The sequence below is a fragment of the Triticum dicoccoides genome, chromosome 1B (genome assembly GCF_002162155.2).
Source record: "Triticum dicoccoides isolate Atlit2015 ecotype Zavitan chromosome 1B, WEW_v2.0, whole genome shotgun sequence".
In the NCBI taxonomy this organism is placed as follows: Eukaryota; Viridiplantae; Streptophyta; class Magnoliopsida; order Poales; family Poaceae; genus Triticum; species Triticum dicoccoides.
The window spans coordinates 183,616,573-183,632,210 of NC_041381.1; the positions used below are offsets into that span (position 1 = coordinate 183,616,573).

Here is a 15,638-nt window from a genome sequence, read left to right on the forward strand (position 1 = left end):
TTATGTTAGCGATCTGAAACCTGGAGCTCAATTTCAATTGCCTTCCTTAGATCGCCGCCTCGCTTAGCCCCTCCCTCCATTTTCATTGTTCGACAAACGGAATGGACCAAGTCGTCTACCAGGGACCATCATCACACATTGCGAGACCAGTGACCATTGAAAGGAGCAATGACCAACCCCAATCCCAACCAAATTATTGCGATAGCCAACACCGAGAAAATAAACCATACTAAAACCATCGTCACCTAACAAGACGATCAAAGGCAAACCAAAGCGCAGATAACTCACATGACTGGGCAAGAGAAGGTGCCAACGCCACGAGACGACGGATGAATCACATATTTGTGGTCGAGACTAGTGCCTTCAGATAAAGTGCCAAAGGCATGCCATCGTTGGGCGGCAACGACCTCGCCCTGTCCATTGCCTCTCGTGCAGGTTGTGTGACCCCAGGGTGCTACACATTGCCGTTGTAGGCTGTTGTAGAGCGTAAGCAATGTAGTATCATTGGTGTTGCGAAGGAGGGGGGGGGACGGTGCTGCGACCGGTGTTATAGAGCGTTGTCGGTACAACATCGCCGCACAGTGCGGCGCTTGTCCGATCACAACATCATTGCCGCTCATTTGCGTCGGGGTCGCGGTGGGGACATCAATGTCGCAGTTCGTAACATCGCGATAGAGAAGGAACGAATCGAACGGTCATGGAGAGTGCCTTGTTTTTCTTGTCAAGCATTTGACCTGCCGTAACTACCTACACTGACGCGTGGACCCCACCTCGCAGCGCCGTCTTCTTTTCCTCCGCCTCCTCCCCGCTTCGAATCCTCCGCCCCTCGCGTAAACCCCCAAGGCCAGCATAGCCACACTCCACTCTCGCCATCTCCGCCCGCGCTTGCCCGCTCCCCTTCATACCACACACGCCCCGAGCGCGAGCCTCCTAGCCAGCCTCTCGCCTCGCCATGCACTCCGTCTCCATCTCCGCCTCGGCCTCCGCCTCGGCGATCGCCAGCGGAGGCGCCAGATCCAAGGCGGCGGCGGGGCGCCGGCCCGGCGAGATCCGGTTCTGCGGGCTCCGGGGAGATGCTCTCGCGTGCGGCTCGCTGCGGGCCTCACACGCCGCGGCGGCCACCAGGCGCGCGGTGCTGAGGGCGGCTGCGTCGGCGAACGACGCGGCGGGGAGCGGCGACGGGTTCGATTACGACCTCGTAATCATCGGAGCCGGCGTTGGTGGTCACGGTGCCGCGCTCCACGCCGTGGAGGAGGTCAGTGCTGCCTGTGTTCATGATTTTCTGTCAACTTGTCAGAGTTAGACCACGTTACTTTTCATACTCTGCTGGAACTTAGTATTTAATTTGCAAGCTCTGATCAGCAACTGGTGTTGGAGCTGGAAATTTTGTTTGAACATAGTGTTGATGTTTATGTTCTGCTCGATGATTTCATGCAGTAGCTGCAGTGCCCCCCGTGTCGTGATATGTTAAATCGAGGTCTCTTTGAGTTGGTCGAACTATTTTTTTTTTAATTTCAGTGTGCACAAATGGGTGGAATGTATAATTAGCGACTTACACACTTGAAATAAATGAAAACTTCTTTACAGCACCAGCGACTAGTTACTGATCAGTTGTTCTAGTGTTTGTCCATCTTTGGACTGGATGTTGACACACCTGTTGGCAGTGTAGTTGGATTGTTGAAGTTAGTCAACCTTCTCCACATTTGTGATATAACCGAGAAATAGAATTATGCCCATCTTTTTGTTCTGAACTTCTATTCCTTCTATAACATACAAGCAAAGAAGCTTACAGAATTATCAGTATGTCTGACATTGCTTCCATCACTACTTCTCATTTCTTCATGTTTTTATGTTGCCCAATTGGTGCAGGGGTTGAAAACCGCCATTATCGAGGGAGACGTTGTGGGTGGGACCTGTGTGAACAGAGGCTGTGTTCCGTCCAAAGCACTTCTTGCTGTCAGTGGTCGGATGAGAGAGCTTCATGATGAACATCACATGAAGTCCCTGGGTCTGCAGGTATAACTGGATGCGATGATGATGGGTTGAAAACAGGTCATAGAATGTGTTACAACTACATGCATATTGCTAGGCATCAGGAGTATTTGAGTAGGTTCACAAAGTCAACAATTCAACAGTAAGCATAGGAAGATAAACAGCGTGAATTTCAGAATGCCTGTTTCACACTTACCTCATGAAGTGTATAGCCCCTTGATAACTATTTCTAAGAAGTTACCCATGTCAATTCTATTAATCTTCCCTTTTTTGTTCTTCACATTGCTTTGAGTTTTCTATATGTTTAGTTTGCCCTTTATCATGGAGGGAGTACATTTACCAAAAGTATGCTCTATACTTGCAAGTTACAACCATTTCCTGTCGGCATGTGCTGCCTTTTCATTCTTCCATGTTACATCATTTGTCCTGCATAATCAATTAATCGTTGAACATATTCTGGCTTGTATTAGGTTTCTTCAACTGGATATGACAGACAAGCTGTTGCCGATCATGCAAATAATCTTGCCTCCAAAATCCGAAGCAACTTGACTAATTCAATGAAGGCTATGGGAGTGGATATATTAACTGGATTTGGCAAAATTGTGGTATGTCCTCTGTAAATCATTTATTTGATGCGTGTACAATTAGAAGTTTTTTAGTTGTATACAAATTCTAGCAACCTTTGTAAGCTAATACTTCTTGATGAATTACATATGCTAAAGTTTTTTGATTGCATATCCTACAAACAAGCCTGACATAAAAGGTCGCTGACAGTATCTGGAAATGTATTTGCATGTCTAATGCATGCTTGTTGATTTCGCCAAACTTTCCATTGATTGCTGAAGGAAAGCCGAGTTTTAGCTAGTTTTGGAGCCACTGAATGTCCGAGATAGGCATATAATGACTGCAAGCGCAACTGCTTGATTCAACCAGTTGGGTCGTAAATGATATATCATGATCTATTGTTTATGGTGATAGCATGGAATATGTTTGCCTCTGTTTGTGGTGATAGCATGGACAGGGGTGTGTGGAAGTTAGCTATCCACGTGCCAAAACCATAACTAGGTTTCGAGATCGTATGGGTTTCAACTCTAGCCTACCACAACATGTTTGGGATTTAAAGGTTTTCTTGTTGTTCTCTGTTTACAGCCCTACCATGCAGGAATTGTCATACAAAAGTGCATGTATTCAAACCATCAGAATTTCGTTTATTGATTTACTTATTTCCGTCCATGATGTGATCAGGGAAAGCAAAAGGTACGATATGGAAAAGTAGGTTTTCCAGAAAAAGAAATCACTGCAAAGAACATCATCATTGCCACTGGATCAGTTCCTTTTGTTCCCAAGGGCATAGAAATTGACGGTAAGTGCTGATTCTTCTCTTGATGGATCATTCTTCTAGATTAATTACACTACTGATTTGATATTCACAATCTTTTTCCATACTGATCGTATTGATTAAAATTTCGGTTCAACTCCAACCTGCAAACTAAGAACAGAAAACAGACATGTAAGCTATGCTAATAATGTAGTACGATGACCATTTTTCGTATACACTTCAGATTTAGCTGTGGTAGCTTATGTTGATGCAGTTTTTCCTTTTTAATTGTTTTGTAATGTTCCAATTGTCCTCGAGTTTAATTGAAGTGGAGTACATTTTGTTTCTCTAAGTGATACGAAGCAAAATATAATACAAAAAAAAACTGTAGCCATTTCCAACAATTGTCGACTCCATTGCACGTATCTTGACACACTTATTGCAAGCACATTGTATTGATTATCATTTCTTGTTTTATTTCTCTAATACTGTTTGTTATTGTGCAGGCAAGACTGTATTTACTAGTGATCATGCATTAAAACTTGGATCAGTTCCGGACTGGATAGCTATTGTTGGAAGTGGTTATATTGGACTTGAATTCAGCGATGTGTACACAGCTCTAGGAAGCGAGGTAACGGAAAATTCTTGCTGTCAACAAATTTGGAGTGGATTTAATCATGTTTTAGGAATGTCTGAATATATCTGATAGTGTTCCCGTGCACTCACTTCATTCAATGCAGAAACATGGTTACTGGTTACATGATTACTTGCAAAAGATTCCTATCATTTGCATCTTTATTTCTTGTATCAGTGGATCTGTTACACCTGCTTTGCATATGTTATTATTATTTTACTGGCATGCAGAACTCACACCATATTCGACTTCACAAAGTGCTTGAGGATTCTGTTAGATGTTGTAGCAAAATGTTTGGACCAACTGCTGCTTACAGGTGTATGCTGAATTGTATTGTAATGTATGGCCTAAAGTTACACAATTTTGATTGAGCAGGTTACCTTTGTTGAAGCTCTTGACCAGCTGATGCCTGGTTTTGATCCTGAAATCGCAAAATTGGCTCAGAGAGTCCTTATCAATCCAAGGAAAATTGACTATCACACTGGTGTTTTTGCAAGCAAGGTTAATTTCACCATCCACTCTTAACTTTCTCACACAGTAGAATCTTTAGATAAATATATTCATCATGCATTATATGTATATTGAATTGTTGATGCATTTGCCTCAAGATTACTCCGGCAAAGGATGGAAAGCCTGTGTTGATTGAACTCATTGATGCCAAAACGAAGGAACACAAAGAAACCCTTGAGGTAAATTACATTTTAAATATATTTTTGTTCTTGTATACAGGTGTTACAATTGCAGTTCTTCTGGTTATGTTTTTACTAGGGTACAACACATGCACGCTTTGACTATTTCTATCATCTTGTGATGGATGATTTAATCGAATAAATTCTTGCTACATATCTTCCATGCCGCACTTGGCAATATATTGACTATTTATTTTGACGATTCTTGCTTAGTTCATTCATGTAAGTTGGAAATATAAACAACATATTTGCTGCACTTCGACAATGGCTTTTATGTGAGAGTGGAAATTTGTGTGTGTAGGTGGATGCAGCCCTTATAGCCACTGGAAGAGCACCATTCACCAACGGACTTGGCTTGGAAAATGTGAGTACTTGAAAGTGTAACTATCAGAAGAAAATGCTGCAGTTTTATTAGTCATGGATATAATTTGTTTTTTCTTCAGATTAATGTTGTTACACAGCGTGGTTTTATTCCTGTTGATGAGCGGATGCAAGTCACGGATGCTGATGGCAATGTGGTATGTTGCAAAAACAAATTGCTACACTGAACAATTGTCTCCCAATGGCCCGTTTGGATATTTAACATATGATATGCTGTAGGTGCCGAATTTATTTTGCATTGGAGATGCGAATGGTAAACTCATGCTTGCCCATGCTGCCAGTGCACAGGGAATCTCAGGTACTTCCGAAGTTGTTGATACATGCACTTGTGTTGTTGCTACTATGGGTGCTGGTTGCTATAGTTGTGTAATGTGTAATTCTATGAATATGTAGTCGTTGAGCAAATCTCTGGGAGGGACCACATTCTAAACCATTTAAGCATCCCAGCCGCTTGTTTCACTCATCCAGAAATCAGTATGGTTGGGCTGACAGAGGTAAGTTGAAGATCTTAACTCCTAGTTCTGTCTTGTTCATGCATTTTCCATCTATACTAAAAAAACATTATATATTTTTCTTTAATGGAACTAATTTAATGCATTCTGTTACTGCATTTGATATGTACTGTATCTTGAAAAGAGAAAAACATTTGACCAGCGTGTGTTGAATATGTTGCAGCCACAAGCCAGAGAAAAGGCTGACAACGAAGGATTTGAGGTAAGTGTTGTTAAGACCAGTTTTAAGGCCAACACAAAAGCTTTGGCAGAAAATGAAGGCGATGGAATTGCTAAGGTGATTCTGTTTTAACATTAAATTTTCTACTTGTTGCATTGTTTTCAGACTTTGCCCTTGGGGATCACAGTTTTGCATGTGTTGCATCCACTGACATATTTTGAGTTCGACAATGTTTGTCCCTCTTTGTAGATGATCTACAGACCTGACACGGGAGAAATTCTTGGTGTTCACATCTTGGGTTTGCACGCTGCTGACCTCATCCATGAGGCATCAAATGCCATTGCCCTAGGAACTCGGTTGCAAGTGAGTATAGTTGATATTTTCCTTCACTCCTTTCCATTGTTTAGCAGTTTAGTTTATAGTAACACATAATCGCCTCCACCACGCAGGAACTTAAGCTTGCTGTCCATGCACACCCAACATTATCCGAAGTGCTCGACGAACTCTTCAAAGCGGCCAAGGTACAGATCGATGTGTTCACTATTCAGCCGCTTAGAAAAATTCTCGGGCCATGACTCTGAACAGCTGTAAGCCATGCTTTCCTTCCCAACAGGTTAATTCAGGTGTCTCTCATTCTGTAAATGAACCAGTTGCAGCCTAAAGACGGGCAGGAGCGTGAGCCAAATCATCCACCCCAGCCGCTCTTGAAGGTCCTTAGTTTCATCACGAGCCTGCTGTCTTCCCCGCAACGAGATCGGCAACCCTAGCCTGACAAGGAGCTTTTGCAGCCTGCTGGTGCCACATCATGGTGCCCAGGGAAAATATAGTTACACATTTTGTAGCGTGTTCAGATATTATTATTAGTCATGGGGTGGTGATTAGGTTCTTGTTGCCTTCATTTCTTTGTTGTTTCACCTATTGAGTTGTAAGTCTAGCCAGGGTTCTTCAAATAATCAGCGTTGTCGCCGCGATGTATTTTAAGACTGCTCAGTTCAGCAGGATGATGTCTGAAAAGAAGTTTGCAGGTTGAAGGACTCCAAACTCTGCTGTCTTAAGTACTGCCATATATACTCCAGTTTTTTGGATGCAGATTTGGTGCAAGTTGTCGTGCCATAAGTACTAAAATGTTCGAAAAATATCCAATGATTACAAAAAAAAGTTATAACAAGTGGACTTGATTTGTAAGAGTAAATACTAATATTTACTTTAAAAAAAGACTCCGTAAGCTGTCCCTAATTGATTTACTTGCAAAAATATATATTTACCTTAAATTAAAATGACAGGTAAGATAAATGTCATTACACCAAGAAAAGAGGTTATAAAAACACAAAAGAGGCTTTTGTAAGTATCGTCCATTCATCAATAGAAGTTTGTACTCCCTCTGTTTTTATTTACTTTGCATATTAGAATTGACTGAAGTCAAACTTTGTAAAGTTTGATCAAATTTGTTAACATAATAAATCTATACGATATAAAAGTACATTCAATAATAAATCTAATATTGTTGATTTGTTATTGTATATCTTAATATTTTGTTTATAAACTTGGTCCAAGTTTGTAAAGCTTAACTTTGACCAAAGCTAATATGCGAACTAAATAAAAATGGAGGGAGTACCTAATAGAGAGGACAAACCAGTGTTATAGGACAAAAATAAAGCGAGGCAATGCAATCATTTATCCCAACAATGCGACCATTTTCTCCTGATCAATTCTTCAGCCAGCCGGCTAAGTTTTTCTTAAACATAGGCAACCTCATTCTCAGATGTCGTTGAATTGCAAGACAGAGCTGCCAATTGCACGACAACAATGATGATGGTGAGGCTAATGAATGAGACCTCACCAAAGTGGTTATGATAGCCATGCTAAATAACCGACAACATGACAACAACAAACATTGGTGGTTGAGGAATGGGACTTTGTCGATGTAGGAGGTAGAGGTTAATGCTAGTAGCTCACCGGTGGCAGAGAAGAAACCTTGGGTTGAGATTAGAGAGATGAGCATGCGGCGATATGATCGATAGTGGCAGGGGTTTGATCGAGGTAGGCAGTGATGCTATGCAGTAGCAATGCGGCTCGTGGGCAAAAAGCCCGCCCGCTGAGTGGGATAGGAGGAAGATGATGACCATTGGATCTAGATCCAAAGGACCAGGAAAATGGACTTTGATTATCTCCCTCGGTTTGAACTAAAACCACGACGAGTAAATCGGAATAGAGGGAATAGTAATGATGAAGAAAAAGGTATATGAATCGATATCCACCTTTTCCCATTATACTCTGCCGAAAAAATCGCACGAATCCGGCGCACCTGAAAATTCGAAATTTGCGCGCATTCTCGCATTTTGTTCCACTTCCATCCCCGAAACCCCGTCTCCCCTTCCTGTTTCTCCGTCTCGTCACCTCCCGCTTCCACCCCCCACCACACCACTTCCCTCCAGCGACTCCACTCCAGGGCACTCGCAGTTGGTGGACGGCTCAGCCAGCCCTTACGCCCAAAGGAAGCAACCCCAAAACCCTAGACCACACGCGCCGCCGGCCGAGCCCCACGACCCCCTCCGCCTCCGCCACCGCCCTCCCCGTCGCCCACGAGGCGGTAACCCTAACCGCGGCATCCGCCGCCGCCGGAGCAGGAGGAGGACGACGAGATGCCGCGCGAGATCATCACGATACAGGTGGGGCAATGCGGGAACCAGATCGGGATGGAGTTCTGGAAGCAGCTCTGCCTCGAGCACGGCATCGGCAAGGACGGCCTCCTCGAGGACTTCGCCACGCAGGTCCGCCCTCGCCCTCGCCGCACGCCTTCCCCTTGCTCCCTCTCTCCCTCTTCGCCGCCCGATCCGGCGGCTCGACGCTATCGCTCGCTCGGTGGTGGCCTTTTTTCCGCCGCTGGTTTGCTTTGGTTCAGCGAGCGCCGCGGTGTGTTCGATCTGTTCCTCGTTGGGGCACGGTGTTTTAGTACATGAGTTTCAGGGTTTAGTCAAATGGCGCGTGGTTACGTTTCTCAACCTGATAGGCCTGTAAGTGCTAGTATTGTAATTTAACAATTTCACCCTAAAAGGCGAACCTTAATAGATTTCAGTCAACACAATAGCTGCTGTTAGTTTTGATTTGGAGTGTAACAGTCGTTTCTTCAGGGAATTTTGTTATTCATGAACAAGGCACAGTGCCAAAATGCATGTTAAATGCAGGGCGTCTTCAGTCACAAGAAAGCTATTTGGTACATATGAGTGTACATATAAGTCATACCAAACCCAACGGGAACAGCATCTGAGAACCTTGAGAAATACTTTGGCGAGAATGCGTCTTGATTATGCCAGAAAGTGAACCTGGTATCCAAGTATTTTGCTACTTATATTTTTGTTCGAAATTAATTGATGCATCATCTGCTGTTTTCATTTATGGTGTCTATGCTGGTAGCTGGGTTAACACGAGGGTCATAGATGCTTGATTATGCCAGAGTGAACCTGGTATCCAAGTACTTCTGTTTTTGTACAAAATCAATGGATGCATCATCTGTTGCTTCCATGTATCTTGCCTATGCTTGTAGCTGGGTTAAGATGAGTCATAGAGATGTTTTCTCTGCAGGGAGGAGACAGGAAGGATGTTTTTTTCTACCAGGCGGATGATCAGCACTACATACCCAGGGCTCTTCTTATGGATCTAGAACCAAGAGTGATCAATGGAATACAGAACAGCGAGTACAAGAACCTATTCAACCACGAGAATATATATTTGTCTGAGCATGGTGGTGGTGCCGGAAACAATTGGGCTAGTGGATATCATCAGGTGCAGTTGCATCTCTGTGTCTTGGTTTTCATCCAGTAGACTTATAATTGTTACTATAAGCTTACCAACAGTACATGTTTTCTATTGTGTCATGTCCATAAGCCAATTCTGCATTTTGCATTTCAGATACCAGTAGACCTTTTAGATTAATGCTTTATCCTATTCTTAAATTTTAGGGCGAACAAGTCGTTGATGATATCATGGACATGGTAGATCGAGAAGCAGATGGAAGTGATAGCCTTGAGGGTTTTGTTTTATGCCACTCCATTGCTGGTGGAACTGGTTCAGGTAACTGGCTCTCGTAGTTTGATTCCTCCCTTTTCACTTTATCATTCCTTCTTAGTTCTTTGTTAATAGATGTATTGCAAGAGTGTCTATCATGTTGTTCACTATGTACTAGTATTTTATTTAATTGTCTAATGCAGTCCATGTTGCCCTTGTTCAGGTATGGGTTCTTATGTGCTGGAGACCCTAAATGATCGATACAGTAAGAAGCTTGTACAGACATATAGTGTCTTTCCAAACCAGATGGAAACGAGTGATGTTGTTGTCCAACCATACAACTCCCTTTTAACTCTGAAGCGGCTGACACTGAATGCTGACTGTGTGGTTGTTCTTGACAATACGGCTCTTAACAGAATTGCTGTTGAACGTCTTCATTTAGCAAATCCTACTTTTGCACAAACAAACTCTTTGGTTTCCACTGTTATGTCTGCAAGCACAACCACCCTGAGGTATCCTGGATATATGAATAATGATCTGGCTGGCCTTCTTGCCTCCTTGATTCCTACTCCAAGGTGCCATTTTCTTATGACAGGTTATACTCCATTGACCGTCGAACGACAGGTAACTTTGCTTCCCCAGTTGTTACATTTTGAATTTACGTCTTCTGTACTTATTAACTTTCTAGTTGCATTGGCTGAAATTTAGGGCCAGTGTATTTGTGTCAGACTTGCTACATTTTTGTTTTCCGCCTTTTTTGGTGATAAATGCTTGACCTGATTTGAGTATGTGTGCCACCGCAGGTTAACATGATACGCAAGACGACGGTATTAGATGTTATGAGACGACTTCTGCAGGTAATGTTACCCCTGCCCCAGGTTGCTTCCTAATCTCCTTTGTCTTCATGAGTTTGAACCTTTTATCTATTCTATCTTGCAGACAAAGAACATAATGGTGTCATCTTACGCTCGTACCAAGGAAGCTAGTCAGGCTAAATACATCTCCATACTTAACATCATTCAAGGAGAGGTGGACCCAACACAGGTACAGTTCTGTCAAATAGATTTACTCGTTCACTGCTTATGTATGCCAACTTAATTATGATATTGCCAATTGTGGCACTATGCATTCACATAAAACAGTCAAAAAGGTAAAATTTTATGTCTTTGGCTTTGCACTACACATCGCCTTATTCATAGGAAGCAAACCCTGTTTGTCCACTTCAATATATCAGAAGTTCCTAAAAAACATGTAGCACTGTAGATTTTCATCATGACATTGAGCCATAATAACAATTGTATTTACTTATCCCTCAGAGGCTCTTGTTTATCCTGCAAGAGGTGAAAATAGCACGTATTCCCTCCGTAAAGAAATATAAGAGCGTTTAGATCACTAAAGTAGTAATCTAAACACTCTTATATTTCTTTACAGAGGGAGTACATGCATTCCTTTTTGTAAATATATTGCTGTACATATTACATACTAGGTATTTATTGCTCAGTAGCAATTAACTGGAGTTTAATGATGGTTTTTATGTATCCTGTTGATTTATCTATTCTTCAGTGCTTAACTTTGGTCATCTCATGTATTTAGGTCCATGAGAGCCTACAAAGGATACGTGAAAGGAAGCTTGTTAACTTCGTAGAGTGGGGACCTGCAAGCATTCAGGTGAGCACCGAACTAGAGTAAATTTCAGTTTAGCTTCTTGACACTTTAATTTATGAGCATCTCAATTGCTACAGGTTGCATTGTCAAGAAAATCACCATATGTTCAAACCACCCACAGGGTAAAGTGATCTTTCTTGTGATGAACTGCAAAAATGTCTTGCATTTGGGAACCGAGGGTGCATTTTTTTAATGCTAGCATTCTAATAAACAATGTTTTGCCACAGGTTAGTGGTTTGATGTTAGCAAATCATACTAGCATCCGTCACTTATTCAGCAAATGTCTGGGGCAGTATGAAAAGCTGAGGAAAAAGCAAGCCTTTCTTGACAACTACAGGAAGTTCCCGATGTTTGCGGTAAGAACACTATATTTCTTCATTTATTTCTTACTCCCTCCGTCCCAATATAAGACCCTTTTTGACACTAGTGCAGTGTCAAAAACGTTCTTATATTATGGGACGGAGGGAGTAGAATGTTCTAAGGCTTGTGGAATTTATGAATACTTTGCACCTGAAACTCTCGATGTTATTGTTGAAGATCAAAAGCCTGTTTGATAACACAGAACAAAGACACTTTGCTAGCAGTTTTATGTAATGCTGACTGGAAATCGAAGCTATATTATTTTCCTCCAGTAACATAACCACCTATGTGATTTTCTTATGACATACCCTGGAGTACCACATATTATTGTGGGAAGCTTATTCCTTATATGCTGATCACCTGTCTGGCCACAATATGCAGGACAATGATCTCTCTGAATTCGACGAATCTCGAGAAATTATAGAGGGCCTGGTTGACGAATACAAGGCTTGCGAATCACCTGACTACATCAAATGGGGGATGGAGGTACTCTCAAACTCCATTTTATATAATGTGTGTTACATGATATGAGATGATGAGCTTTATGTAATGAAAACAGGACCTTGGAGATGCAAATGTTGCGGCCGCACTTGAGTCGAAGTTAGTTGTGTAAATACCAAGGTAATGTCTCAATATTGGGCACTGCAAAGCCCTAATGTAGTTTGATATATGGGCATATTGACTTGAATAGCTACTCGAAACCTTGCTGAAAAGTTGGATGATTGTTCTCACATGACCTTGTCGAACAATTCCTACATTATTTGCAATCTCCTTTTATTTGGTAGAACGTCGTCATGTGGAAATAGATCTACTCCGGTCGCTGGCAGTTGCATTACTAAATCCTTTAACCCTAGTGATCTTTAACCATTTATTTATGTTTATATTCGTGTAAATAACAAAAGACGCACCTCTTTAAGTCATGACTTCTAAGATCCTCTTTTGTGAAGTTTTATAAGGTTACATTTCAGTATTGAATAACTACAGAAATTTTCCAATTACCAAAAGCAGTTAGGTGACTAGTGTAGTAACACATTGGTCCACAATGAGTGAATAAAGGTTTTTACTTGATGGCATTTCTGATAATTTTTATGTTTGACATGTTCTGCAGAAATTTACCTGACTAAAAGAGCTTTCTGCATGCAGGTCTCGCTGGTTATACAAAGATGCAACTGTAGCTGTCAGATGGACATCAGTCTGCTCAAGCTCAACCCCACCCCAACGTAGTGCTAGTGTGGTACTGAAGCGGTTGACGCAGTTCTCTGCTTTCTTAGACTTTCGCCCTTTTCCGTTAGTTCAGTGTGCCATGTATATTTCGGAATCCACTGCAACCGGGTCTCTATGCTGTTTTGTTTTGCGTGTATACAATCTGTAGTGATGATGCTTTTGGTGCTGTGTGAGGTTTACAGGTTTTCCAAGTTGTTATTGTGCCGACCTTTCTTTACTGGCGATATAACAGTTGCCAGAAATGTAATCTAGTCAGTTTGTATAAACAGTGCATGTCGTATTCTAAAATCTATGCTGTTTGCAGCTTCATTTCTTCTGAAAGTTTTCACTTGTCTCCTAGGCAGCTTATGTATCTTGTCACTCTTGATTCGTTTCCTGTCATACTTGAGTGTACGCCACCTCTCACACTTCGATAGCTTACCTCAGTCTCTTCTCGAGGGTCTATTGTGATAGTTTTGCAAGTGCGTAGTGTAAAAACATGAAAATTTTCAACGGATGATGCAATACACATATAATATTGTCTCTGTAGGCAAGATAAGGTAATTGATACTTTCTCCGTTTGCAAATATAGGTTGTTTTGATATTTTAATATTGGAAATTCAATTCGGCTCCTGGGAGCATGTGCTCCCTTTTAATATGAACTACGTGCGTTGAAATGAGTGAACAAGCACGCTAAAATGTGTCTATATACATCTGATTTAGAGAAAGTCTAAACATTTTATATTTGTGAAGGGAGGGAGTAAGAAGCAGCCACCTTTTTTTTCCTGCAAAGAAAATAATTGAACTTCAATGGCTCGATCAAGTGCCAACTACTACTACGATGGGTGAAACTAATCGGCTATGCTAGGTGTTTCTACGACTAGCGCTACGGGATGGCATCCTCGTCTCGCACGTCTCACACGTCTGACGAGCGATGGCGCGTACTATACGCCGCCGATCTTCAGATGCATACGCTCACGTTCGACGACCGCGAGTTGATTCTACGCCGAGACGCGCTCCGCCTCGTGTTGATCGACGAGCGCGGGGTTACGGTTGACGCGCGGTTTCTCCGCGTTGGGGAACACATCGACATCGGCGACGTCATCTCTCTGCCGTGTCATTTTGCGATGATACGGGAGCGATTATCGGCGACGTGGTCATCTCCTGCGAGCGCGGCATACGGGCCAGATCGAGGCGCGGTACACGGGAGACGGGCAGGCCATCAGGCATGCGCACCGACCCGTGTCGAGGATGTCCAGAGCCCTACCCACCGCCCATCAATGGCGGATGGGCGACACGTGGGAACAGATCACCATGGGGGACCCCACCCCGACCCTGGGGCGAAACCATATGGAGCCGGGGAGGCGGGGGGAAACGCACCATTTTCCCCACCTACCGCCACCACGAGCGCACGAGACGCGCATCTCGCCTTCCTCTTCGGGCATTTGTGGGAGCGTGCTAGGGTTTGCCCTCCCAACTACCCCCCGCACGAATCCTTCGGCTGGTGGCGCGGCAAGGCCGGCGGAGACGACCGCTCCTTCGCCCAGGTAGCTGCGGCGGAGCGGACCGGTGGTGCGCGGCGAGAAGCGATGGGGGAGCGCGGTGGGGGGAGATCCGGAGGGTGGCGGGACAACATGGCGCGGGGCGGATTCGGCGGGGGACGCAAGGCTCCGCTGCCAAATCAGCCTCGTCATATGCCACCACCACCGGCGACTGGTAGTTCGAGATCTGGCGGTGGCGAGGTCGGGGACAGATGGGAAGCCGCCGCACGGGCCATGAGCGGAGCGGCCAAGGAGACGACGACAGGTGCCAAGGAGCCACCTTCACATCCCCCACCTCCACCTCCATCGACTGGGCAAGCTGCAACCAAAAGCACCAACGAGATCTGCATCAACTGCTCCCTCTCAGGTCATTTCGCTCCTTGCTGCCCTACTATCCGCTGTGAGAAATGCAACAAGCTAGGTCATATGGCTCAATTATGTCAAACTCCGAGGCCTTGGGAATGTGTTCCATTCATGTGCGGATTCCAGTCACCTGGCCAGGGTTTTTTCTATATTCCTGATATGTGCGCCGCTAAGCAGAGTGTAGAAAAAACTAACAACGTAGTGATCACTATTGTGGAGGGGGTTGCATCTGTGAAAGAGATTGAACATGAATTTAATGCCATCTTTGCAAAAAAGCCTGGTAAGAAGAAATGGCAATGTACGGCTTGTTCCATTGGCCCTAATAAGTTTGTGATGCGTTTTCCTTATGCTAGTGAGGTTGAGAGAGCATGCTGTTATGGGAAACGTATGCCTTTGATGGAGGGGGCTGTTGTGGTTTGCATTACACCCTGGACTGCATCTATAGGGGCCAAAGGAATATTGGAAAAAGCTTGGGTGAGGGTTCGCGACATTCCTATAGAAAAAAGGTGTACTGAACATGCGGCTTATGCTGGGGCTCTGGTGGGGATAACACTGGAGGTTGATGAATCTAACTATACATAAGCCTGAATATGTCAGAATTTTACTTGGGTGCAGAGAGGTGGAGAGAATTCCCCCCTCGACTGAAGGAATGCTTCGTGAGCAATATTATGACTTCTTTTATGAAGTTGAGAAAATGGTAACATCAGGGGCTAACAAAACCCAGTCCTCCATTGCGGTTGATAGCAGTGCATCTCCTTCCTTCCCCAAGAAAGCAAGGATGGAATCTTATCCTGCTGACTCTACTGGGCAAAGGG

General features: G+C 43.6%; 2 protein-coding genes across 3 annotated transcripts; both read left to right on the forward strand.

Annotated features, from left to right (window-relative positions):
* Window positions 1–809: 809 nt before the first annotated feature.
* Window positions 810–6,761, forward strand: LOC119327113 (dihydrolipoyl dehydrogenase 1, chloroplastic-like). Of its 2 annotated transcripts, none has more exons than XM_037600438.1 (15): window positions 810–1,255; window positions 1,870–2,016; window positions 2,463–2,597; window positions 3,238–3,355; window positions 3,817–3,941; window positions 4,320–4,445; window positions 4,553–4,633; window positions 4,935–4,997; window positions 5,077–5,151; window positions 5,234–5,312; window positions 5,408–5,508; window positions 5,690–5,803; window positions 5,936–6,049; window positions 6,136–6,207; window positions 6,337–6,761. In XM_037600438.1, exons 1-15 carry the CDS (start codon window positions 953–955, stop codon window positions 6,451–6,453), a joined length of 1,770 nt encoding a protein of 589 aa, XP_037456335.1. In that variant the 5' UTR covers window positions 810–952; the 3' UTR covers window positions 6,454–6,761. The 2 variants fall into 2 exon arrangements, with proteins under 2 accessions (XP_037456335.1, XP_037456336.1); XM_037600439.1 differs by having other exon boundaries at window positions 812–1,255; window positions 6,300–6,750.
* A 1,295-nt stretch (window positions 6,762–8,056) lies between these two features.
* LOC119327139 (tubulin gamma-2 chain) lies at window positions 8,057–13,253 on the forward strand. Its single transcript, XM_037600440.1, has 12 exons — window positions 8,057–8,457; window positions 9,269–9,469; window positions 9,646–9,757; window positions 9,915–10,315; window positions 10,495–10,548; window positions 10,631–10,735; window positions 11,285–11,359; window positions 11,434–11,478; window positions 11,584–11,712; window positions 12,098–12,202; window positions 12,276–12,337; window positions 12,860–13,253. The coding sequence occupies exons 1-11, from the start codon at window positions 8,329–8,331 to the stop codon at window positions 12,327–12,329; spliced, it is 1,410 nt and encodes a 469-aa protein (XP_037456337.1). The 5' UTR covers window positions 8,057–8,328; the 3' UTR covers window positions 12,330–12,337; window positions 12,860–13,253.
* The last annotated feature ends 2,385 nt before the right edge of the window (window positions 13,254–15,638 follow it).